The 25,920-nt window shown below is 43.1% G+C and overlaps 1 protein-coding gene across 3 annotated transcripts in view; it reads left to right on the forward strand.

Moving 5' to 3' along the window:
• Positions 1-25,920, forward strand: part of MAP3K5 (mitogen-activated protein kinase kinase kinase 5) — a 418,652-nt gene that overhangs the window by 157,324 nt on the left and 235,408 nt on the right. For all 3 annotated transcript variants that reach the window (XM_033937504.1, XM_033937503.1, XM_033937502.1), the window contains 3 exons: positions 1,707-1,875; positions 6,442-6,548; positions 21,210-21,380. In XM_033937504.1, the coding sequence (XP_033793395.1) occupies positions 1,707-1,875; positions 6,442-6,548; positions 21,210-21,380 (447 nt within the window). The remainder of the gene's footprint in view (positions 1-1,706; positions 1,876-6,441; positions 6,549-21,209; positions 21,381-25,920) is intronic.

Here is a 25,920-nt window from a genome sequence, read left to right on the forward strand (position 1 = left end):
TTCCTTTTTAAAGACGCGTTTAATGTATGAATCTAATTTTATTAATTATTTTCCTTTTTATTTCCCTTACCTGTTGTTTTTTACCATTATTATTCTCTTTAATATATACAATTGTAGTTCTACCCTTTCTTTCCCTATGTGTCCGTTAGTCTGTATGATTTTATTTATTAGTTTTTATGACAATGTATTAAATTTTAATTAACCTGTTTTATATATTTTTTATCTGTAAATCGCTTAGCAAATTAAATTAAGCGATTCAACAAGTCTAAAATAAACTTGAAACTTGATTTTTGTTTTGTCTGGGTTTAGCTTTAGTTTGTGGTCTTTCATCCATTTTATTACTGTTTCTATTGTTTTGTGTTAGTCTATTGTGGTGAGGATTGGTTGCTCGAAGGGAAGGGATTGTGATGTCATCTATGTAGTTGTATGGTGTTATGTTTAGTTGATCCAAGCAGGGTCCAAGTGAGTCTATGTAGAGATTGAAGAGCGTTGGGGATAGTGGGGATCCTTGAGGTATGCCACAGGGGTTGTACCAGAATTCTGATTTTTCTTTGTTTTTACCCTGCAGTTCCTGGATTGTAGGAATTCTTGGAACCATGTGTGAACCCTGGTTCATAGTCTAAAGCGCGCGAGGACAAAGGCGCGCCGACAACCGAGCGCAGATAACTGAGCGCCGAAGAAAAACCATATTTTAAAGGGCTCCGATGGGGGGGTGTTGGTGGGGAAACCCCCCCCTCCACTTTACTTAATAGAGATCGCGCTGGTGTTGTGGGGGGCTTGGAGGCTTGTAACCCCCCTCATTATACTGGAAACTTAACTTTTTCCCTGTTTTTTAGGGAAAAAATTAAGTTTTCAGTATAATGTGGGGGGTTACACCCCCACACCCGCCCAACATGGCAGTGTGAGACAGCGCGATCCCTATTAAGTAGAGTGGGGGGTTCCCCCCCCCCCCCATCAGAGCCCTTTAAAATACGTTTTTTCTTTGGTGCTCAGTTGTCTGTGCTCGGTTGTCGGCGCACCTTTGTCCTCGCGCGCTTTTGACCCGTCACCGTGAACCCTGCCTGTGATTCCTATTGTTTGCAATATTTGTAGTATCAACCAGATCAAATGCTGTGGTGAGATCTAGTTGTATGATTAGCATTTTTTGCCTTTGCTCAGGTGGTGTTGGGCGGTGTCCAGGAGAGAGCCTAGTAGTGTCTCGGTGCTGTAGTTGGTCCTGAAGCCTGATTGTGATGGGTGGAGTATGTTGTGGGATACTAAGTAGTCGGTGAGATGTTTTGCCATTAGACCTTCCAATAAGCTCTGCTGACAGAATTTTATTTCCTTTCCACAAGAAATTGGCCTATGTATGATTGTGTGAAATACTGGCTATGAAATGTATGATCCCAATCTTAATGAGGATGTTAAGTAGCAGCATTTCTATATTTTATTTGCACTCATTTTGTGCAGTGTTTTATCAAGTGAAGACAGAAAAGTCAAGATAAACATTTAGCAAGAACTTATGTGCCATGTTCTTTTCAATTATGCTGTTAAAAGTATTTTTTTTAAATTCAGGATACTTTTGACTGACCTTCCTTGAGACAGGGAGGGGTGCAATTTCAAAATGTGAAATGCAGTAGATTCTAAGATAAAATAAAATTTTCTATGAAATTAAGAGAACTAGGATGTTTCTCCCTCTTAAAATGTTTTCATCATCTTTTATATAGTCAGTATTTCCAGGAGTCTATCCTCAGTGAGATAAGGAAGGCCCGGAGCCAGTTCACTGGCAAAGAGCTGGCGGTGGAACTGCAAAGGATTCGCCAGCGCGTCGATAACAGTGAAGTATTGTCGGCAGACATTGTGATCAACTTGCTGCTGTCTTATAGAGATATTCAGGTATTCATTTTGATTGTGTATATATGTGTAAGATTTCTGCCGTGGTATTTGTAATGGCGGGAATAAGTGGACTGAGAGGAGAGTTTACTCGAAAAATAAAACCAATGGCCATTTCAAAATGGCACACGGTATGCAGTGTGGTCACCATGTTAGATGTTAGTTCACTTGCATACGTAGAGATGTGGGTAATAACCACTTACAAGTTATTTGAGCTTTTGTTTTTTATACTGCAGGCAGTACCTTTGTATTTGCATGTTTTAATTATACATTTAAGAGTAGCTTGTTTAACACTTAGGCCCAGATTCTCAAAAAAATCAATGGGCTGCTGTCACAACCATTATAGTAGCAATTTTAAAAAAGCGAGCTATTCTCCCCAAAAAATGCTCATGCAAATGAGGTTGGCGGAGAGTAGCAAAGATTCGTTGATACCCATCACTGGTAATAGTGATGAGCACAAGTGCAAAATATACACAACCCCCACATCTCTTCTGCTGCTGGGTGGTGTTGTATGTGGTAGGAAAGAATGGAGATACACTTTTAACAGTGCTGGCACTGTACCTGCCACTGTACCCGGACCAGTTGCTGATTTTTGTCGCCAAAAGCTGACACCGCTCTTGAAGAGTGGCTCGGTGATGTCCAAGAATCCACCGGAGTGCTCATTTCAGTATTCAAGAGCCCTTTGCATGGTAACATAGAAACATAGAAAATGACGGCAGAAAAGGGCTACGGCCCACCTAGTCTGCCCACTCTGATGGCCCACCCCCTAACTTCCTCCATGAAGAGATCCAACATGCCTATCCTATTTTTTCTTAAAATATGGCACGCTGCTGGCCTCAATTACCTGTAGTGGAAGATTATTCCAGCGATCAACCACCCTTTCGGTGAAGAAATATTTTCTGGTGTCACCATGAAATTTCCCCCCCCCCTGATTTTCAACGGATGCCTTCTTGTTGCCGTGGGCCCTTTAAGAAAAAAAGATATCTTCTTCCACCTCGATACGGCCTGTGACATATTTGAACGTCTCGATCATGTCTCCCCTCTCTCTGCGTTCCTCGAGTGAGTATAGCTGCAACTTACCCAGCCTTTCCTTCTAGAAAGCTCACAAAAGACCTCGGTAAGGTTTTTTGATAATCCACTGCTAAAATACATGCTCGCTAAATTGGCTAGAACGATTTAGCGAGCACGTTAAATGTTTTGAGAATCTGGACTTTAGTGTATGCCTTTTTTGGTAAGAGAAATAGCATCAGAAACTAGTAAATAGGAGACGTTTCAAGGAGAATGCTCGATAATTAAAGAGTAGATATAGAGGTGACTGGGGAGTTAAGGAATGAAGGTCCTAAATATAACATGATTACAAAAGGTTTATAAGATCTTGTTATTGCTTCACAGATTTTATAGACCTTGGTTAGGCAATTACATCAATGGAGCCAGGCTGACCTATGGCGCTTTTCGGAAGGAACTTGAGACTGCATTGTTTGACAGATTTATTTCCTAAACTGAAGTCATACTAAATTTAATAATTTTATACTGACTATCCTTGAGAAATATGTTATACTTTTACTATTTTGTAAATCGCTGATTGTCCAGTTTCTCTTCAGTGTAAACCGCCTAGAAGTCATAAGATTGTGGCGGTATAGAAGAATAAAGATGGAAATAATGAGAGAAGCAGCCAACCCAGGCATGGAGGACAGTGCCCATCTAGATATCCAGTGCCCTCATTTTAACCACAGGTTTGAGCTAAGCAGGTCAGGCATGTTGTACTGGGTGTCTCCTAGGATCTGCCTGCCCTATGTGTTAAACAGCTGCAACACATTCCTCAATTAGATTGTGGCCAGCAGATTCCCAGTACAGAGGAAACATTTGATGGTGAAGACAGCTAATGCCCTCTCCCTCCCCCCCCCCAATAAATATTGGATGCTTGCAAAGTGTCAGTGTGTTCAGTTATTCTGCATCAGGGCTGGATTCAGTGGCCATTGCAGCTTCGAAGTTGTAGACAACTGGGACCTGAATGTAGTCCAGTCTAAGTAAACAGCTTTTCTGTAAAACAAACTAGTAGCATTAATTTATTATGTTTATGTTCTGCACTTCTTAAAGCTTCCAGTGGAATACAGTAAATCATTGCATAGAGGAGAGTACAAAGTACAGACCACATAGAAACATAGGCTCTATGGTCTTTTTCTGCTATTATGTTCTGTCTTCCCTTCTAAACCAGCTTCCCCATCTCTGCAGCCCCTTCTCCCTTTCAAATCCTCCATGATTGACCCTTGCTTTCTTGAATTCAGACATTGTCCTTGTCTCTGTCATCTTCTCTAGGAAGCTGGTTCTGTACATCCACCACCTTTTCAATTAACAAAGTTTCCTTAGATTATTCCAGTCTACCCTTTTCCATCCCCTTCTTATGACTCATTGTTTCAGAGCTTCCTTTTCATTGAAAGAGGCCTGACTCTTCTGTATTTATATCTTGGAGGTATTTTAATGTTTTTATCATATATCCCTTGACTAGTGCTCCTCAAGGGTATACATGCTTTATAACGAGGATTGAGCTGACCATTTAAATAACTGTTTATATACTTTGACAGTAGTCTCCAGAATTGCAAAGACAGTACTCCAAATGAGAAAGAGATAACTGTCACTTTCATTTTCCTGCTGGTCACTTCTCTTTCTATGCCTTTGAGTATTATTCAGGCTTTTGTTGTTTTTATCTACATGTTTGGCCATCTTTAGATTATCAGATAAGATCATTCCCAGATCCCACTTTGTTAAATCTTTTGCCATGTTTTTCATACCTTGTAGAGTGTCTACCCTGTTGCATATTTTGGTATCAAACATAAAAATCCAGACCTTTCCTTAAATATTTTCCACAATATTGCTTACAAGAGTATTTAAAAAAATTGGACCAGTGGTAGAGAATGACACGGGGACAAATTTTTCCCCATCCCCACGGTAACCCATCTTCCCGTCCCCACAAAGGATTCGCCAGCGCGTCGATAACAGTGAAGTATTGTCGGCAGACATTGTGATCAACTTGCTGCTGTCTTATAGAGATATTCAGGTATTCATTTTGATTGTGTATATATGTGTAAGATTTCTGCCGTGGTATTTGTAATGGCGGGAATAAGTGGACTGAGAGGAGAGTTTACTCGAAAAATAAAACCAATGGCCATTTCAAAATGGCACACGGTATGCAGTGTGGTCACCATGTTAGATGTTAGTTCACTTGCATACGTAGAGATGTGGGTAATAACCACTTACAAGTTATTTGAGCTTTTGTTTTTTATACTGCAGGCAGTACCTTTGTATTTGCATGTTTTAATTATACATTTAAGAGTAGCTTGTTTAACACTTAGGCCCAGATTCTCAAAAAAATCAATGGGCTGCTGTCACAACCATTATAGTAGCAATTTTAAAAAAGCGAGCTATTCTCCCCAAAAAATGCTCATGCAAATGAGTTCTTTTCCTGTCCATGCCCCATGCCCCATTCCTGCAAGCTCCATCCTCATCTGCACAAGCCTTGCATTCAATTCTAGTCTCCTTATCTCAAGAAAGATATAGTAGTACTAGAAAAGGTTCAACGAAGAGCGACCAAGATGGTAAAGGAGATGGAACTCCTCTCGTATGAGGAAAGACTAAAACGTTTAGCGCTCTTCAGCTTGGAAAAGAGATGGCTGAGGGGAGATATGATTGAAGTCTACAAAATCCTGAGTGGAGTAGAATTTTTCAGTCCGTCAAAAATTACAAAGACTAGGGGGATACTCGATGAAGCTCTTAAAACCAATAGGAGGAAATTTTTTTTCACTCAGAGAATAGTTAAGCTCTGGAACGCATTGCCAGAGGATGTGGTAAGAGCGGATAGCGTAGCTGGTTTTAAGAAAGGTTTGGACAAGTACCTGGAGGAAAAGTCCATAGTCTGTTATTGAGAAAGACATGGGGGAAGTCACTACTTGCCCTGTAATGGTAGCATGGAATATTGCTACACCTTGGGTTTTGGCTAGGTACTAGTGACTTGGATTGGCCACCGTGAGAACGGGCTACTGGGCTTGATGGATCATTGGTCTGACCCAGTAAGGCTATTATTATATTCTATGTTCTCAAACACGTTAAAATCATAGGTGTTTGAGGTTTGTGCGGTTAAGGTAGAGTTTACAGGAATGGGGTAGGGGCAGGGACAGCGACAAAACTCGAAGGCACAGGAAAATTGAGTTCCTGTGGGGATGGGGGAAAATTTGTCCCCGTGTCATTCTCTACCCTGTGGGCATAGCTTTGGTAACTCTTCTTTCTTTGGCATCTAATATCAGTTTTCCACTCAACGAATTTCTAATCTGTCAGTCACTTTAGGCCCATATCAAGAATTAGTCAACTGTGTTTTGTCGAAAGCTTTTCTGAAATCCAAGTAATATTCACACAAATGTACACACAAGGTAATGTAGTCTGACCTGGAATAACTCTGGAATTCTCTTGAGCCCATGATGACTCTTTTCTCAGACTGCTGCTTGTAATCTGTTTTAACATGTGGAAACAGAGAGGGTGCAAGATAAACAGCTGTGTTAATTTGTTTTGTTTGGAAAGGACTACAATTCAATTGTGAAGCTGGTGGAAACTTTGGAAAAACTGCCAACTTTTGATCTGACCTCCCACCTCCATGTGAAGTTTCATTATGCTTTTGCCCTAAACAGGTAAGAACAATTTTCAGTTTGTTCAGTCAGTAGTGGTGGTGATGGGGGGTAAATGGTAACAAAGTTAATAGAACATGGATTTGATATTGTGGTACAGCCACAGAGATTTACATCTATTATATACAGGTACTTTCTGTATCCCTAGTGGGTTCACAGTCAAAGGGGGGCAATGGATGGTTAAGTGACTTGCCCAGGGTCCAAGGAGCCACAATAGGAATTGAACTCAACTCCACAGGTTCTCAGCCCACTTTTCTAACCATTAGGCTGCTTCTCTACATGATATGAACTTGGGTGAATGTCAAGTTTATCTCTGGAATATATTTCTGTTGGCATTCAGAACATGCCACTTTTGAATAAATCAACAATTTCTTATGAAGCTAAACTAGTTTTACCTTTTTTTTTTTTAGTTTTGTTTGCCTCTGGCACCTCACTCAACTGTGCGGGAGAATTTTTCTAAACCTCAAGAGATGCTTTTTTTAAACTTTTTTTTATTTTAGCTCATGGGTCCTCCTTAGTGATCACGCTCTATTCTTCATTAGATGGTTGATTGGCATTAAATTTTAAAATCAGGTTTGAAACCCCCCCCCCCCCAAAAAAAGGATAATGCTGTCTCACATAACCTGAAGTACCTGTGAGCTTGCTGTTGTGCAGTGTGGTACTCTCAGCCTGTTGATATTTGAAACAGAAGTTCAGCATAGCTAATGGCTGGAAATGTAATAGAAGGGGCAAAAGACTGAAGGTTTGTCTAGGGCACCTAACAGTTTTGCCTAATAGTTGGGCTGGCGGGCTGGTCCTGGTGTTTTGTCCTTTCTTTTTTTTTTTTTTTTGTATGGCTGTGTTCTACACTACAATTTTAGTGTTTATGGGAAGTTGTTGTTCTGTGTATGTGGGGTAACTGTATGATATTTAGGACAACCTTTAATATTAGATATCTGTCAGTTGTGCTGTGGTTTGTCTTGGCTTCCACTACTGTTTGCTTTCAGATACCATGTTTCCCCGAAAATAAGGCAGTGTCTTATATTAATTTTGGGTCCAAAAACGCATTAGAGATTATTTTCGGGGGATGACTTAGTTGTTTGTTTGTTTTTTTCCATGTACAATAATCATCTCTCTCTTCCAACCCAATTCTTCCTCTTTCCTTTCTACCCCCCCCCACCCCATGTGCAGCATCTTTTCTCTCTTCTCACCCATCCCCTTATGCAGAATCTTTCTATCCCTCCCTCCCATCCCCCTCTGCTCTGAGGCCTCCAAAAACTGTTGCAGCGCCAAGGCTGGGTCTTCCCTCTGCAGCATCTTTCAATCCCTCCCTCCCATCCCCTGCGCAGCAGAACCCCACTGACCCTCTCATCGTGACGCGGCATAGGGAAGGCCCCAGTGGGGAAAGCCACGAAGCAGCCCATTCAAAACGCTTCTGCTGCTGCCGCCGCTGCTGCTGCTTTAGAAAGCCTCGGAGCAGAGGTATGCCAGGTCTCAATGGGATGGGGGTTGCTGAATTGATGAGTTCGATTTTTTTTTTTCCAGCGAATTGGGCAGCAATAGAGTCAGGGAGTGTTGGGGACATTTTTTTTGGGGGGGCTGATCTTAACTAGGGCTTATTTTCTGGGAAACAGGGAAAAAGGTAAAGGGGTGTGGTTTACACAATCAAAGTGGTTTACATATTTTAGACAGGTACTTTATTTTGTACCTGGGGCAATGAAGTGTTAAGTAACTTGCCCAAAGTAACAAGGAGCTGCAGTGAGAATTGTGCTGAGGTAGCTGCTCAAACCAATAGGCCACTTCTCTAGAACAGGGATGCTCAAACCACAAATGTATTCCCCGCCTATAGTATAGAAATATATATCTCAGGCATGTTAAGGATGTCCTGAAAATCTAACTTTCTAGGGACTTGTCCCACTCGCTAGAGGATGCAAGGGAGGCTCTGAACAGCAGCAGCCCAAATCATATATTATGTAGAACATAAGAACATAAGAATAGCCTTACTGGGTCAGACCAATGGTCCATCAAGCTCAGTAGCCCGTTCAATGGTGGCCAATCCAGGTCTCTAGTACCTGGCCAAAACCCAAGGAGTAGCAACATTCCATGGTACCGATCCAGGGCAAGCAGTAGTTTCCCCCATGTCTTTCTCAATAACAGACTATGGACTTTTCTCCAGGAATTTGTCCAAGCCTTTCTTAAAACCACCTACACTATCCACTCTTACCACAACCTCTGGCAATGCGTTCCAGAGCTTATCTATTTTCTGAGTGAAAAAATATTTCCTCCTATGGTTTTAAAAGTATTTCCCTGTAACTTCATCGAGCGTCCCCTAGTCTTTGATTCGGGTTATTCTTCCCAATGTGTATAGAGAAAGACGCTTTCCTAAAATGGCTGTCAGCTTCTGTTCTGCCCTGCTGAAGGATAGTGAGAAGTTCTAATTTTTTTTTGTAGAACATGTTGTAAAGCATATTTTTAAATATTGGTGAGAATAATTATGATTTTTAAAAACTGTCATGTTTCACTGTGATTTTTGTCACTTAAGGGAAATTAAGCAAATAACTCTAGTAGCAGTCGGTGATCTTTCCATCTATAAGAGTGACTCATCAGAAAACTTCTGTTACAGAAAAGAGTATTTACCTGTAATAAGTAACTGCTGGCTGCTTCTCTTGTCAGTGACTACAAACATTGCCTCTCAGTGCTCACTTTCTAATTACTCTGGAAAGTTAAACATCCCAGAGCTGGCTTTTTCCCTAGACATGAATAAATACTAGTCATTTTTGAACTCTGGATTAGAACATTTTTGAAGCTATTTCTGCTCACTGACTTGACTGCTTGGGGTGGAGATTCTCAACTCCTAACTCCTGTCCATCAAAGTTGCAACCAGGGTGTGTGGTATTTTTTTTAGGGAGGAGGGGAGAAGTGCGCCAACCATATTAAGCAAATTAGATTTGTTCTTAATCTGAATATTCATTGTGGATGCCTAGAAAATCAGACCTGTTTGCAGCCCTCACTGGGAATTGTTCCCTTAAGGTATGGTGGTCTTAAATATGCTACAGTGTTAGCATACCAGACCATATTTATTCCTCCCTACCTCACCTAACAGTTTGCTGATTAAGAGGAAAGGAGATCAGTCTATATGGGGTGCCTTTTTGATTTAAAGAGCACTGTCTCTGAATGTCCATAGTGCTGTGTTTCTCTCCTACAATGGTCCCTGAGAGAATTTTGCTTCTCCATGGTGAGCCCTTTATTTCTCTTTCTGTGTCGTGCATTAGTAGAGTCAGGGTTTTGAAAATGGAGCCAGCTTTGCCGTTCAGGCCTAGATACAGTAAGTTGCATTATTCTTTTGTGGCAGTGATTCATTCTTGGTTTTCCTGTGCTAATCATACTGCTGATTAGAGAATGACATGGTGGCGGTTTACCCGCGGCTACCGCTTTTAGCCGCGGGTAACCCGCCAAAAACGGGGAATGAAAATTAGCAGCCTCTGTGGGGACGGGGACAAAACCATCACCGCCCCGTGGAGCGGTGAATGGTATTGTCACCGCAGTGAGGCATAAAGGATCGTGCGGTCCCCGAAGCCCCCACCCGCCCACCCGCACGCCAGCTCGATCGTTTAACCAGCTTGCTCTCTCCACCTCACCTTAGTTTGCCGGCTTTCTTTTTCGGCGACCGGAACGCTTTCAAAAGAGCCGCGCATGCGCGGCTGCTCAGTATTCAATCTTCTGCTCTGACCCAACCGGAAACAGGAAGTTGCAGCAGAGCAGAAGATTGAACTTTGAGCAGCCGCACATGCGCAGCTCTTTGAAAGCGTGCCAGTCGCCGAAAAAGAAAACCGGCAAACTAAGGAGAGCTGGAGAGAGGAAGCTGGTTAAACGATCGAGCCGGCGTGCGGGTGGGGGCTGCGGGGACCGCGTGTTCCGGCTCACACAAGGAAGGAGGAGGTGAAAGGGAAAAGTTTCTCTTCCTTGGAAATGTGGAAGGCAGAGTGGGGAGAAGACGCTGGAAGGGAAGAAGAAGACAGATGCCATACTATGGGGGAGCGGAGGGAAGAAGATGGGTGGTAGACCAATTGTGGGAGGGGGTGAAGGGAGAGGCACAGTAACAGCAAATGGAAGACACAGAGAGAAGACACACAGTGGATGGAAGGAATTGAATGAGAAGACAACCAAGGTAGAAAAAAAATTCTATTTATTTATTTATTTTTTGCTTTAGGATAAAGTAGTATATTAGTTGTGTTGATAAAAATTTATAAATAAAGCCCTGCCAGCTGAACATCTTTTTCTAGTTCAGCAGCAGGAACTTTGATTTATAAGAAAGGAATAAGCTAAATATTGCAGTACTAAGGCTTATATGGATGCTGCGGGGACGGTGATGGGGCGGTGAATGGGATGGCAGTGGCGGTGACGGGGCGGTGAAAGGGATGGCGGTGACGGTGACGGGGCGGTGAAGGGAACGGCGGTGACGGGGCGGTGCAGAGGATGGTGGGCCGGGGACGGTGCAGTGATGGGGACAGATTTTTTTCCCCGTGTCATTCTGTACTGCTGATCCTCTATTGAAAATTTTAGCATGGAGAAATTAGCAATAAAACCACAGTGCTAAAAGGGGAACATAGTGGGCATGTACAATCTAGCTGGTTTTTCTACTGCAATAGATGTGTCATTCTGGACAGCGGGGTATTCTCTTCATGCTCATGAGCTGTGCAGAAGGAATCAACTCCTGCCGAGAGCTCTGCTGCCCCCTTCAGTTTTTCCTTTTGACCGCAAGCCGATCTGCACTGTATATTTCTTTATTATTTTCAGATTTTCATGGTTTTTGTGACAGTCAGATCAACAGAGCTCCCTAGTTTGGGGAGAATTCTGCCTGCATGCAGAAGCTGGGGATCTCTGCCTGCCCTGCCCCCTGCTGAAGCCGCTGCTGGCCCGCTGCACCACCCCCACCCCCAAAGTCGACCCTCTTACTTCGTTGGAGCCGGACTCACATCCTCCCCCAGCAGCAACTCCATGCAGGGATGGCACTTGCAGCGATTCACACGCATGTGGCTGGCCCACAAGCCTTCCATCTGACGTTAGTTCTGACATCGGAGAAAAGGTTCTGGGTCAGCTACACAATGTGTGAGTCGCTGCCTATGTCCCTGCATGGAGTACTGCTGGGGGAGAAGGGAGCCAGTTCAGCTCCAATGACGTAACCCGGGTCAGCTTCGGGGGTCGGGGTTAGTGCAGCAGACCGGCAGGGAGGGCTCCCTGGAAGCAGCTTCAGCAGCGGGTGGGCAGGGAGGGATCCCCAGTGGCGGCCAGGCTGCGTACCCCCTACAAGTGGCCCATGGGTATGCATACCGCGTGTTGTGAAACACTGGTTTAGAGTGTCTGTTAGCTAGAAGTAGAGATGTGCTAGGATCTTATTTGAGGCTTAGACATTAGTGCTAGGTCGGCAGGAGTCAATAGGAGAGTATGTTGCAGCGTATTTTTTACTTTGAGACAATTTTTATTGAACAAACCAGAAAAACAGATATTGAACAAACCAGAAAATAACAGTCGTTCAGGAACTATACAGCATGTGTCCCCCGATCCCAATATCCCAGCCTCACCCCACACCTCCACACACCCAACCCTTCATAACAAGATAAACCAGAATATACCAATGAATATCGAACTGTCAGAAGAACCAAGCACAAGAAATGACAGAAGAAAAATGCTGCAGACAGGAGGAAAGAGGCCTGAACAAGACCAAAGCGGAAGCTGGACACTCAGGGCTCTAGACTGATGAGCCCCAAGAGGCAATGTATAAGGCCTCCGCCCCCCAAGAGAGTTAAAAAAAGAAAAACAACAACAACAAAAAATACCACAAAATAAGGACAGACCAGGCTGGGGAAAGGCTACTCCAAGACTGCCAACCCTTCACCGCTCAAGACAAATTAAACAGGCAAGGTATTAAGGATCATACTACAGGTTCTATGAGGACCCCAGACCTGCAAAATAAACTTAGATTGTCACAAGGAATGACGCACCCGATCCCTCTCAAGCAACATCAAAGCATGCAGACGGTTGCGCCAAGCCCAATAAGGAGCGCGATCCGAAACCCACTCCCACAAGATAATTTTCTTAGCTACCAACCAGGCCTTGCACAAAAAGAGCCGGCCAACACCAGGGGGAAATCGAAAAGCTTCATATTTATGTAAAAGAAACCCCACTGGAGTAAGAGGTATAGAACGGTCTAACAAAAGCTCCAAATAGCGTACCACTCATCTCCAGAAAGCCCTGACCACTGGGCAACTCCAAAAAAGCATGGACAAAAAGACTTAGATGCACCAGTACATTTCTCACACTGCGTCGACTCAGCAAAACTGGAGTGAAATAATTGAACCCGCATAAGATATGTGTGATGCAGCACTCGAAACTGACACTCCCTAAGTTCAGCCTAGACAGAAAGGTTAGATATGCTTAATAAGACATTCCATATCCAAATCAGTTGGCCTCAAGCCCACCAAACACATAAAGACTCCCACGACCGAGACGGAGCAAGAAAGCACAGCGCCTTATGCAAGGCTGAGACGGACAACCCCTCTTCCTCAAATTGACTGAAAAAGGCACGGAGCTTGCTCCCTAAGCCTATCCGCAAACCCTCCACCTCCAAAGAGCACCCATAATAAGCCAATTTTAAGTGAACAAAAAAATCAGTGGCCTGAATCCCCTCTTAAAGTTGAAAAGTAGACCAAGGTGGAAGCATACCATCTGGAGTAAGGACATGCGCCAAAACAGTCAAACCCAGCTGGGTCCAGCGTCAAAAGGGGCCAGAAGTCCGGCCCGGGGAAAACTGAAGATTCCCCTGTATAGACAGTAAATCATACACCCCCGGGCTCCCCCCCAAGCTAAGTACCAAAACCCTCCAACTATCGTGTAAAGAGTCCAATAAAAGACTAGAGCGCAAGTAAGAAGGGAGGGAAGATCGAGGAGCATGTAACAAAGAAGATAAATTCCACGGGGGATAGAAGGCCAATTCGTAATCAAAACAGGTATAGTCTTGTTGTTCCAAGATCCAATTCCCCAAACAGCGGAGTAAACAGGCCTGATTATATTTCTGCATATCAGGAACACCCATTCCTCTCCTCGACCAAGACCACAATAAATAATGAAAAGCCAAGCGAGGCTTCCCCTGTCCCCCAGATAAACCGAGATAAAAGCACGAAGATCATTCTGTAAAAGACATATAGGCAGCACCTACAGGACAAAGCCAGTTGGGAAAAATAACCATGTTAAAAGGATGAATATGGCCATGTACCGAAAGAGGAAAAAACTTTCAATTATCCAGGCGTCAACAAGTAGTTTTAAAAAGCCAATGCAAGTTAGCCTGCTTGATGGAAGAAACGGAAGAAGTCAGTTAGATACCCAAATATTGGAAGGCCCTGTCTGCCCATTTCAACGGGAAGACCCCCGGCCACGCATCGCGAACCTCTCGACTCATAGGGAGGGCCAATGACTTATCAAGATTCAGCTGAAAACCAGAAAAATCCCCATATTCAGCCATCACCATCAAGAGAGCAGGCAAGGCTGTGACAGGATGAGTAATATGAACCAGGAGATCATCCGCAAATGCCGATAATTTAAATTCCACCGTACCAATGGTCACCCCACTAATATCAGGGATTTGCAAGACATCCTGCACTAAAGGATCCAAGGTAAGAACAAATAGAAGGGGGGATAAAGGACAGCCATGTCTAGTTTCCTGCTGAATTTTGAAAGGGTCAGAGAGCATCCCATTAACCCAAATAGCCACCAAAGGTGAAGCATAAAGAGTAGAGATAGCGTAAAAAAAATCCTGCAAAGTCATAATGGCATAACATGGCAAACAAGAATTTCCAAGAAACCCGACTGAAGTCTTTCTCTGCGTCAAAGCTGACCAGCAGAGAAGGCACATGATGATAAGCCACATATTCCAGAGAGGTTAAAATGCGTCTAATGTTGCGTGCCACCTAATGGTGGCGGACAAAGCCTATCTGAGGGTCAGCGATAAGATCAGGAAAAATACAGGCTATCCGGTTAGCCAGGATCTTAGTGAAAAATTTCACCTCAGTATTAGGAAAGGATATAGGCCGGTAAGAACTGGACAAGGTTGGATCCCGTCCCAGTTTTAAGAGCACCATGATATGAGCATCACGCAAAGACAGTGGTAAAGACCCCCTCATAGAAACATAGAAACATAGAAGATGACGGCAGAAAAGGGCTACAGCCCATCAAGTCTGCCCACTCTGCTTACCCACCCCCTGTCTATGCCCTAATGACCCAATTTCCTTATCTTGACCCTCGTAGGGATCCCACATGGGTATCCCATTTATTCTTAAAGTCTGGCATGCTGTCTGCCTCGATCACCTGCACTGGAAGCTTGTTCCAATGATCAACCACTCTCTCTGTGAAGAAATACTTTCTGGTGTCGCCATGAAATTTTCCGCCTCTGAGTTTGAGCGGGTGCCCTCTTGTGGCCGAGGGTCCCTTGAAAAAGAAAATATCATCTTCCACTTCGACACATCCCGTGAGGTACTTAAATGTTTCGATCATGTCTCCCCTCTCCCTATGTTCCTCGAGAGTGTAGAGCTGCAATTTGTTCAGTCTCTCTTCGTACGAGAGACCCTTGAGCCCCGAGATCATCCTGGTGGCCGTCCGCTGAACCGATTCAATTCTGCGCACATCTTTACTGTAATGTGGCCTCCAGAATTGCACACAGTACTCCGGATGAGGTCTCACCATGGCCCTGTACAACGGCATTATGAATTCAGGCTTTCGGCTGACGAAACTTCTATTGATACAACCCAATATCTGCCTTGCCTTAGATGAAGCCTTCTCCACTTGATTGGCAGTTTTCATGTCTGCACTGATGATTACTCATAAATCTCGTTCTGCTGAAGTCCTAGTTAAAGTTTCTCCGTTCAAGAAGTACGTCCTGCATGGATTTCCGCTTCCGAGGTGCATGACCTTACATTTCTTAGCATTGAAGCCTAGCTGCCAGGTTGAGGACCAACGTTCCAATGTAAGCAGGTCCTGCGCCATATAATTCTGTAAACTCTCAACATACGCATTGAAGATGGAGGTCAGCACTGGTGTAATTTCCATGGAAAGCAATTTATAAAACTCAGCGCGAAAACCGTCGGGTCCAGGGACCTTCCAAAGTTCACTAGACTGGATTATCAATGCAACCTCCTCAGCCGAGATAGGAGCATTTAACATCTGTTGATGATGAGCAGACACTCAAGGAGTGTGGATATTATCGAGATACAGCTCACTCAGCATCTCCGGAACCACAAAATGAGCATACAGCTGCTGATAAAACTGGAGAAAAACCTTCACAATCGCTTCATCAGTACAAACTGACTCCACTCCCTTCCCTATCACCCGGAGGATCAACCGAGGGCCATCGGAAGTATGCACCAAGTTAGCTAAAAGCCGCCCGCCCTTATTACCATGTAAATAAAATTGATACTTAAAGTATTGAAGCGAACCGGCAGCACGGGCCTGCAATAACTCATTTAAAGAGGCCAACAGAGTGCTCCTACGGAAAGGGGTGAGATGACACGCATACCACATCCTATCCGCCTGAACCTGTCGTTCCAAGCACAGGATCTCCCTATCTCGTGCCTTCTTCTTAAAATTAGCATATGCAATAATTTTGCCCTGCAGCACTGCTTTAGCCGCATCCCAAAAGCCATAAGTCTATCCGAGATGGGTGCCATGAGCACGGGACAGGTGAGCATAGTCACGCTCCCCAGGTGGAATGTATTTTTTAAATAGGAAGTGAAATTGAGACCAGTTTGGGTTGGTGAAGGAGTTCCAGATCATGTCAGCTCGGGGTGGTGGAATTTTTGAGTTCAGTGTGTTTGTGAGGTCAGTGGAGTGGTTTGTGTTGAGGGAGACTCTTGTGGTTTATATTTTGGGTTGAAAATGGTGAACGAGGGCATTGGCGGAAGGAGGGAGATCGTGGAAGGGGCTGGTTAGAGGTGCAACATCGGTCAGGTTGTCAACTAGTCTGAATAGCTCCTTTGAGTTGAGGCCATGCTGATTTATTTGGGAGTAGTAGTAGTTTTTTTGCATTTGTCTTTCAGTTGGAATTTGTATTCTCTTGATTTCTCATGCCATTCCAGTTTGGTGTCTTCTTAACTCTTGATCCAGGCACATTTCGGGCATCTTACTTGACGTTTCAGTATTTGCAGCTCATTGTCAAACCATTTGTCTAATTTTTTCGGGCGTTTGAGCTTGAGTCGATTGGGCGCAAAGCGATTTAGAGTGTTGTCGCTGAAAGATTCCCAGGCAGTGTAGAAGTCAACTGATGGATGGTCGGTGAAGTTGTTGTCATAGCTGGTCAAGAAGGTAGCCTCATCGATTGGTTAAGATTGCGGTTGGAGGTATGGTTTTGTTGTTTTTGGATTGAAGCCAGTTAAGCTTGAATTTGAATATGTAGTAGTCTGACAAGAGTGATTGTTGCCAATTGCCTTCTGAGGAGGATATAGGGGGTTGCAGAGGTCCTTGGAAGAGGTGGCAACGACTTCTAGGTGGTGGCCTTTTATGTGCATGGAACAGAAGGGTAGCCAGGAGTAGTCTAGGTCTTGCAGAAAGGTGAATAGGTCGGTGACCAAGTTGTCATTTTTTGATTCAAGGTGGAGTCCCCTAGTAGGATGCAGTTAGAAGAGGTAAGGGAGTTTTTGAACACAAAGTTGTGGAAAATGTCCTTTATGTTGGTCCAGTTTCTGGGCATCATGTAGAAGAGGAGGTGTTTTTAGGCTAGGACTGGACAGCTGTCATGCTAGAATTTCAATGTTTTTGAGTTGTTGAAATTCCAGTAGGTTAATTTGGAGAAAGTCTTTCACTATGAGAGCAAGGCCGCCTCCTTGTTTGTCTTTTTACATAGTGATAGGATTTTGTAGCCTGGTGGACAAAGGTCTTTGATGAGTGGGTCTTCTGGTGAAGGTAGCCATGTTTCTGTTAGGAATAGACAGCCTAGATTTTCCTCCTTGATCCAGTACCTGATGAGGTTGGCTTTGTTCTTGACAGATCTTATGTTGGTGTACATGCATGTTATGGGGAGGTAGTTGGCAGCCTGGCAGTCTGATGTGATTTGAAGAGTAGATAAGATTTTGGCTTTTCTTGGTTTGCTGTGGGAGGGTCTGTTATGATGGATGGGTGTGAACTGAGTTATGTTTGTGCTAATATCTGGGTAGTGTGTTAGGTATCTGAGTGTTAGTGGAAGGCCAGGATAGGTGTAAGTGTTAGGTCTATTGAGGATGTAGTGGATCAGAATTTCTGTAACCCATCCCAGACAAAACAAAATTCATACTCCTCGAAAATAACAAAACCCCAACCATAACAAACCTAGTAATAAACTCTATCACATACCCCATTCAACCCACTCTAAAACTTCTGGGAATGATGATAGACAGATGCCATACAAAACAATACAGAAATCATTTGCAGTCCTGAGAAACCTAAGGCCCAACCCGACCATGTGCCCAAGACCCCGCCCCCAGGAGGGACCTAAGGCTCCCGGGCCTATTCTGATTGGCCCAGGCGCCTTAGACCCCACCAGGAGGCAGAGCTTCGGGACGGATGGGCCAATCCGGCCTCATTCCGTCATTGGCTGCCTGCCGGACAGGCGGGTTTGGCTCCCGTCTGTCCGGCCAACTACACAAAGGTACGGGGAAGGGGGGTGGGGGTGTTGTGGGGGTCGGCCAGGGGGGTTGCGGGTCGGCTGGGGGGGGCGGTCGGAGGTTCTTGGGGGGGGGGGCGGTCATTGGGGGGAGGGGGTTTGCGTCGAGGGCAGGAGGGCCTGGGATCCCTCCTGCCCATAATGTAGTGCGGGGTGGGGGTAGGGGGTCGCTGTGGCCAGGAGGGTTTGGGCTCCCTCCTGGCCCGATATTGTCGGGGAGTTGGGGAGTCGGCGGGGCAAGAGGGCTTGGGCTCCCTCTTGCCCCGATCGTGTCGGAGGTGCCGCGGTTGGCTGGGGCAAGATCGTGTCGGGGAGTCGGGGAGTCGGCGGGGCAAGAGGGCTTGACGTTAGAGAAAGGGCGAACCGCTGGAAGAGGAAGCAGCGCAGGCGCAGGGCTCACGGAAGGGCCGGGACCGCCAAGAGAAAGCAGCAGGACCCCGGTAGGAGCTTCTACATGATGGGGGGGGGTCGGGAGGCTGTGGGGGTGCGAGCGGTCCTTCAGGGTGGGGGTGCGGGTGCGGGTGGGAGTGCGTGCAAGCGGTCCTTCGGGGTGGGGGTGTGAGCGGTCCTGCGTTGGGGTGAATCGGACGTCGGGGGGGGGCATCAGGTTTTCAGGGTGGGGACAGGACTTCAAGGGGGAGAGGAGAGTCGGGGCGGGCGAAAGGAGAGTCGGGGTGGCCAGAGGAGAGTCGGGGCGGGCGAAAGGAGAGTCGGGCAGTATGCGCGGTATACGGGTGTGTGCGTTATATAAAAATTTCTGTACATAAATTTGTGTTTTCCGCGCGCTATACCCTTGTGCGCGTTTTACACGGGTGCGCGTTATCTACGTGAAAATATGGTAAATTGTTGGATGAGGCAAGGGTTGGAGAATTTGTCAGGCCTGTTTTTTTAAATTAAGGTCGGTCTTCTTGTCAGTGTGTGAGCTAGTTCATGTTCACACACTGTTGAGAAGGGAGACATTTTACTCTCGATGCAGCAAACAGCTGCATATTAACACCACTATTTTTAGTTTAGGAGTTTTTTGACAGCACGTTTTGGAATGTCAAGGTAATTTGCATTCTATTTGTTCACTTTATCAGCAATAAATTATTTTTAGTGCATGTGTTCAAATGCTGTGCGCTGAAGCTTAGCGCAGTAATCAAATGCAATTACAATGATTGATATTATTTTGTAATGTGATCTATTAGTGTTTATTTTGTTATCCACTTAGTTTAGGTTGTATAGCCATTTCTAAATCCTTCTTTCCTTCCTTCCTTCGTAAGTTTTGTGCATTTCTGAGTTCTTGAGATTTTCTCCTTTGTTGAAATCCTGGTATAGTATGTGAAGTTACTGGTGCTTTATTCAGATTACTCAAACTAAATCAGTGCTGCCAGGTGTAGGCTGTTCCTCATGAAGTAGTCTTTTGGGTTTTTTTGTTTGCTTGCAGAAAGGTAAAAACGTTATGGCTAGCTGTGTTTATAGAAAGCTGCCTCCATCCACCATTAACTCATTGATGCAAATGATGCACAGAGGAGGGGTGACTAGCTTTAAAAAATCACATTGTTGCCTTGATGTGAATCTGAGCTGGGAAACTTGCATTATTGTATTTCACAAAAGTCTGATTTTATTTTTGGTTTCTGCACACTGCCAGCACTTGCACAGCTGTGTAGAGGTTGTTGCAGTAATTTTGCTGTAGCTGTGCAGATGGTCCTGGGAACTCAGGCCAATTCTCTGATGAAAATGCTGGGTAAAATCAGAAGGTTGGAGGTTCTAGTCAGTTTCTGGAGCATAATATACATATTGGCAGCAAGTTTCTTGCAGCCCCACCATGGTACATGTCCCCACATTACTCTGTGATATGATCAGCTGGGAGATTTGCTATGCTGAATATTCAGTGTTTTGCCTCTGGTAGACTGAAATACTAATTTCCAACAAAGCATGTGGGGATATGCAGCTAAGCAAATTGCAGGAGTTTTTCCTGGAGAGGCTAGGGCTCCTTTTATTAAGCCATGATAGAGGTTTCTACCATGGGCCAGCAAGGTACTTTGACGCTCATAGGAATGCTTTGAGTGTCGGAGCATTTACCTCGCTGGCCCGCAGTAGAAACCTCTACCACAGCTTAGTAAAAGCCAGCTTAAGTTTGCAAATACCTATTCTTTACTCTGGCCAAATATTGTGTTGAAAAGTGAAATAATGAATCTCATGAATTATACGTAAGCTGTAAGGTGTTTGTAGTTTTTCAAACAGAAGGCAAGTATTTTATAACTTATCGTTATTAGACAAAAATCATGAACTGCACATACCATAAGAGTTCCACATGTAGTACAATCAGAAAGAAGGACAGTTCCGGTAGCCCAAGTAATCTGAAATTGTTTTTTCTCTCTCTGTTATGAACTTCCTCCCAACTATTGTTATAAACTTTACTTATTGTAACTATTTCTGTATGGGCAAAGGTAATCCTTTGGCCTTATTTTATGTAATCTGTCATGATTCATTTGTATTCATAATATAATAAAAATTTATTAAACTTAAAAAAAATAAAAAAATAAAAAAATAAAATAAATATATATATATATATATATATATATATATATATATATATATATATATATATATATATAAGAAACAAGGACAGTTACCTTATAGTTACATCAATCTAATCTAATCTGAATTTATGTCGCACTTATCCAGAAAAGGTTCAAGGTGATTTACATATTATTGCGGTGAATTACAATGACAGTGACATTATCTTTTACAGCTTTATTGCGTCAACAGTTTTTAGACCCATTATATTTCCACAGAAATTCTTGTTAACCAAAATTCTTTTAATTAAAGAGAAAGGATTGGAACTTGTATACCGCCTTGTTGTAGCTATACACCCACACTTAAAGCGGTTTACATACAAATACTTCTCCCATTAGCTGGAAAAATCCATTTTCTGGTACCAGCTGTTCTGGATCTGAAATGTTCTCTTGTATGAATGAAGGACAGTCTTGGAAATTAATTTATTTTATTTTAAATAGGAGAAGTCTTCCGGGTGACAGGCAGCGAGCTTTGGAAATTATGCTACCTCTGGTACAATGTGAAGAGCAGGTTGCTTCGGATATGTACTGCCTTGTAGGGCGAATCTACAAGGATATGTTTTTGGACTCTGGCTTTACAGATACAGAGAGCCGCGACAATGGGGCTTCCTGGTACGTAAGAGTAGCATTCAGCGTGTGTGTGTATGCCCATATAGAGATACTTGTAATTACAGTGCATGTATGCTGTACATTTATTATATAAAATACAGCAAACTTTTAATGACTTGTGGGATATAAAATGATGTAGAACACTATTTTTAGTTGCTTAGGCTCCTTGTTTTTTTGCTTCTTTTCATGTATTTTGTTCATTCTTTAACCAAATTTAGTTTAAACTGAGCCTTCATTCTATAAATCCTCACCAAACACAATTTCCTTTAAAGCAAAAATCTGGTTCAGTGAGGGTTGAATAATGTGAGATTGATGTGTTGTGATTTTTGGGTTGATTGCTTATTTTGTAAGGACAAGCAGGATAGATGAAATTCTCACAGATGGTATAACATTTTAGTTTGTATTCTGTCACATACCTCACAGTTCAGAGTGGATCACGCAAAAATAAGACTGGAACAAAGCTCCAGGAATTACATTTAAAATATTTACAACTCTCCTATAATGTAGCTAAAATATATTTCCTAAATAACCATGTCTTAAGTTGGCGCCTATACTCCCGATAAAAATGAAAAAAACAAAGCATGTTTTTCAAATCAATATCCAATCTGGTTGCTTGATAACCAAATAGTCTATCGACATGCTTCATTTTCTTCCTTCCCCATGGGGAACAAAAAAAGGAGCACATGTTGAAAGGCTCTTGTTGGTGATGCTAACGCAAAATGAGAGTACAGATGAGGGGGAGCTCCCCATACAACAACTTGAAAACAAATCCTGGCAAGCATTGGCAACTATTGAATCTTACAAATAAAAACTGGAGATCCTATCAGATTTCTTGGGTGACTATATTAGGCACAGGGCTTTATTTTGAACTGTCTGCAAAGTTTGTTTTTTAAAAAAAATCTCTTTATTAATGGGTAAAACATAAAACAATACAAGTCTCACCAAAACATAAGAAAATAATTTATCTCAACATCCATAATCAAAACATAAATCATTCATACAGAGCAACACTCATTCAATACCCCATTTTCTACTTCTTAAACCCCCATAGCAAACTCGCCACCCCCCCAAACAAGTGCCGATATAAATATATAAAGCATAAGTGAGCAAGTGTGGTGAATCCTGTCCTTAAGACCATTCCAATAACACCATTCAAATTATAATTTGGTAGTCTAGTTTCTCTCCAAGTAGTATATTCTATATTGTCAAAGTATTGTGGCAAATGGCTGTTAATTTCAACATAAGTTGTATATAATTCAGCTTATTTCATACCCTTAGAGGGGCATAATGTCAGAAGACCGACTCCCGTTCCAGCCTTGTGCAAGTTAGGAGCACCAGAAATCGCCTGGTGAAACTGGTTAGAGCTGACCAGTATGTCCCTGCAAGGCAGGAACAGGACCAGAAAGCTCAGGCTGAGTTCAGGCAGGACTTAGTACATAGCCCTGGGAAAAACGGTTTGGTTCCTTTAAATCCTCCATTTTTGAAACTGCTGACCAAACAGTTTGAAGGCAGTCTCAGCTGCAGAGCCCTTCCCCCGCGCAGGGCTGGGTGTGGCACTGCAGCTCTCCAACATTTAGAGAGCTGGCTGTCCCAGAAGAAGCAGCAGCCCAGGGAAGCTCCCAAGTTGAAAGAGCCTCCACCTTCTCAGGAATCAGCAGATGTAGAAATGCTAAGCCCAGAGGCAGAGGAAGAAACCCAGAGGAACCAGGAACCAGAAGATATGGACTGGATTGCTCTGCCAGAGCTTGCTCTTCCAGAGGAAATGGAAGTAAGCTGAATGAACTGTGTGTTTGCTTTGAAAAGTTTTTTCTTGATTTTTGGGATTTGGGCTGTCTTACTGCTGGGAGAATTATTCAGCTGCAAAAATGTTTTAGTAGCTGAGAAAGTGAATGGACTGTGTTTGCTGAGGAAGGAAAGTTGCTAACAATTTACTTTGTGATTTGAAAGTTGTTTTTTTGTTTTTTTTGCTCCACGATGGCGGCTGCAAGCAGAAGCTTAGCTGCAATTAGGCAGTACTAGTAATGTCCTGCCTGGAGTTGTGAAAACCCTGAAGGTTGGGGGGCAGGATTGTTTTTGTGGGTCTATTTTTGTATTTTGCTTTGGCAAGGTACTATGGCAAATCCACCAACCTTCTGCTCCTTAATCCCTGCAAAGGAGAGAAGAACTACAGCTTTGCAAAGATATAGTTTTTGTATTTGGCCCAAAGACTACTTGTGATTAAACTTGTGCTTTATTCTATTGAGGCCATTTTTGATAGGACTTACCTGGGATATAAGCTGAACGCTTAAAATTAACCAGACCAGGCTAGTGAGTGCTGCATTATTGTTTGGTTCACTCATGATTGCTGTTTTTGGATTCCTTTTGCCACATTTTTGTTTTGCCAAGTTTGGATGATTAATAAATTTGATTGCTTTACTTTGACTACTTACCTGTGTAGTGCCATTCTGACTTTTATCAATAAGGTAAGCTCTCCACCACAGGTACTTCCTCCCTCTTGGGGAAGCACGCCAGGGCTATCTAGTAGTTGTGTGCCGGTCCCTGCCTTGCTCTAAGGGACAGCCACGCTACAATAATCAAAAGAAACGTTTAAGTCCGATTTGGACTTAGGGCACTAGTCATCCAAAGTTGGCAGTAGCAAAATGTCCATTCTTGAAAAGTACGTCCAAATATTTTTTTCCCCAAAAAATCGTCAATCTGTATGTGTATCTTTATATCATATTCTCAATCAAAAATTGTTCCTAAACGCCCAGAACAAGACCTTTTGGATGTGGGAGGGGCCAGCAAAGTGATGGACAGGCCACCCAGACATGGCAAGAGAACAGTGGTGCACCTTACAGGGCACTGCTGTGAACTTCACAAAAAGCGTGCTACGTAAACATCTCACCAAAACTCCCTTATAGGTCATGGTGAGGCCCCCAAAATCCACTATACCCACCTGTTTATAACCCCAATAGCCCTTATGGCTGCAGCTGACACATATATGGCAGTAGAGTAGGGTTTTGGTGGGCTCACATGTTCCACCATGAATGTAGTGGTTAGAGTGACTTGTGGGCTTGGGTCCTCTTCTCTATGGTTTACTAGCCCATTCCCCAGACTACTTAACCACCTCTATGCAGCTCTACTAGGCTGTCAAGTTTCAAGTTTCTTTATTTTTGATATACCGTCTATAAAAATACGTCTAGACAGTGTACATTATAAAAAATTATAAGAGGCAATTAAAATAAGCAAATAAAAACAGTAATTTATCAAATATTAAAAATACTGGCCAAGTTCAGATTAACATACATGAAACGGAAGGAAAGTAGGGGGGGAGAGGTTATTTAAAATACATCGAAGTAAAATTAATAAAAAAGGATGGTAAATGAGGAGTGGTAAAAACATTAGGAAGGGAATCACTTCAGAAGTATTAGATGTTTCAAAGCTGCATATAAATCAGGGAGTTAAAAGGCGGAGGCTGATGCTAAAGAGTAAAAGCATCTTTTAAGAGGAAGGTTTTAAGTTTGGTTTTAAATTTTCCGAGTGAGTTCTCTAATCGAATGTTTAGTGGAAGGGCATTCCACAAAGAGGGGGCGGTAACTGAAAAGATGGATTTACGAGTAGTGTCGTGAAACAATTCCTGTATTGACGGTATAGAGAGTAAGTTTTGATTATTTGATCGGAGGACCCTTGATAATGAGTAGGGAATCAAAAGTTTATCTATGAACGCCGGTTGGTTAGAGATTTTTGTTTTAAAAGTGAGGAGGAGTATTTTATAGGAAAGATGATGAGAAACAGGTAGCCAATGTGCTTTATGGAGGAGAGGGGTGACATGGTCAAATTTTTTTACATGATAGATTAATTTAACAACAGTATTTTGCAATAATTGTAGACGGTGAATTTCTTTCTGGGTTATGCCTTGATAGAGGGCATTACAGTAATCAATGGTTGAAATTACTAGAGAGTGAATCAAGATATTAATGGAGGAGTGATCAAGAAAAGAGGAAATAGAACGGATGAGCCTAAGCTTATGAAAACATTTCTGCATAACTGCACTAACTTGTTGATGAAAAGTAAGATCCCTGTCTAGAATGACTCCAAGGAGTTTAACTTTGTTAACCATTTGAATTGGGGAGGAGTCGATACTGATGGGTAAATATAGATGTTCATCTGGAGAAAGCGAGAAAAGAACTCTAGTAGTTTTAAAAATGTTCAATAATAGTTTATTAAGCCGAAGCCAAAGGCTGATTTTGTTGAGTTTTTTATTAATTTCTGTTATTTCATCAGAGGATGTAGATTTATGGGGTGAAGTAATTGGATATCATCGGCATAAGTGAATACGGTGAAACCTATAGATTGGGCCAAGGTGAGTAGTGGAGCCAGGAATATATTGAAAAGAAGGGGAGAGAGAATTGAGCCTTGGGGGACGCCATAGTTTTGGTAGATAGTGGAAGAGAAGGAGTCATTGAAACTGACTTTATAGTTTCGATCTTGAAAGTAGGAAGAGAACCATTGCAAAACTGTACCTGAGATATTAATAGATTCTAATCGTGTTAGAAGTAGGGAA

The sequence above is a fragment of the Geotrypetes seraphini genome, chromosome 3, assembly GCF_902459505.1.
Source record: "Geotrypetes seraphini chromosome 3, aGeoSer1.1, whole genome shotgun sequence".
NCBI classification, from domain to species: Eukaryota; Metazoa; Chordata; class Amphibia; order Gymnophiona; family Dermophiidae; genus Geotrypetes; species Geotrypetes seraphini.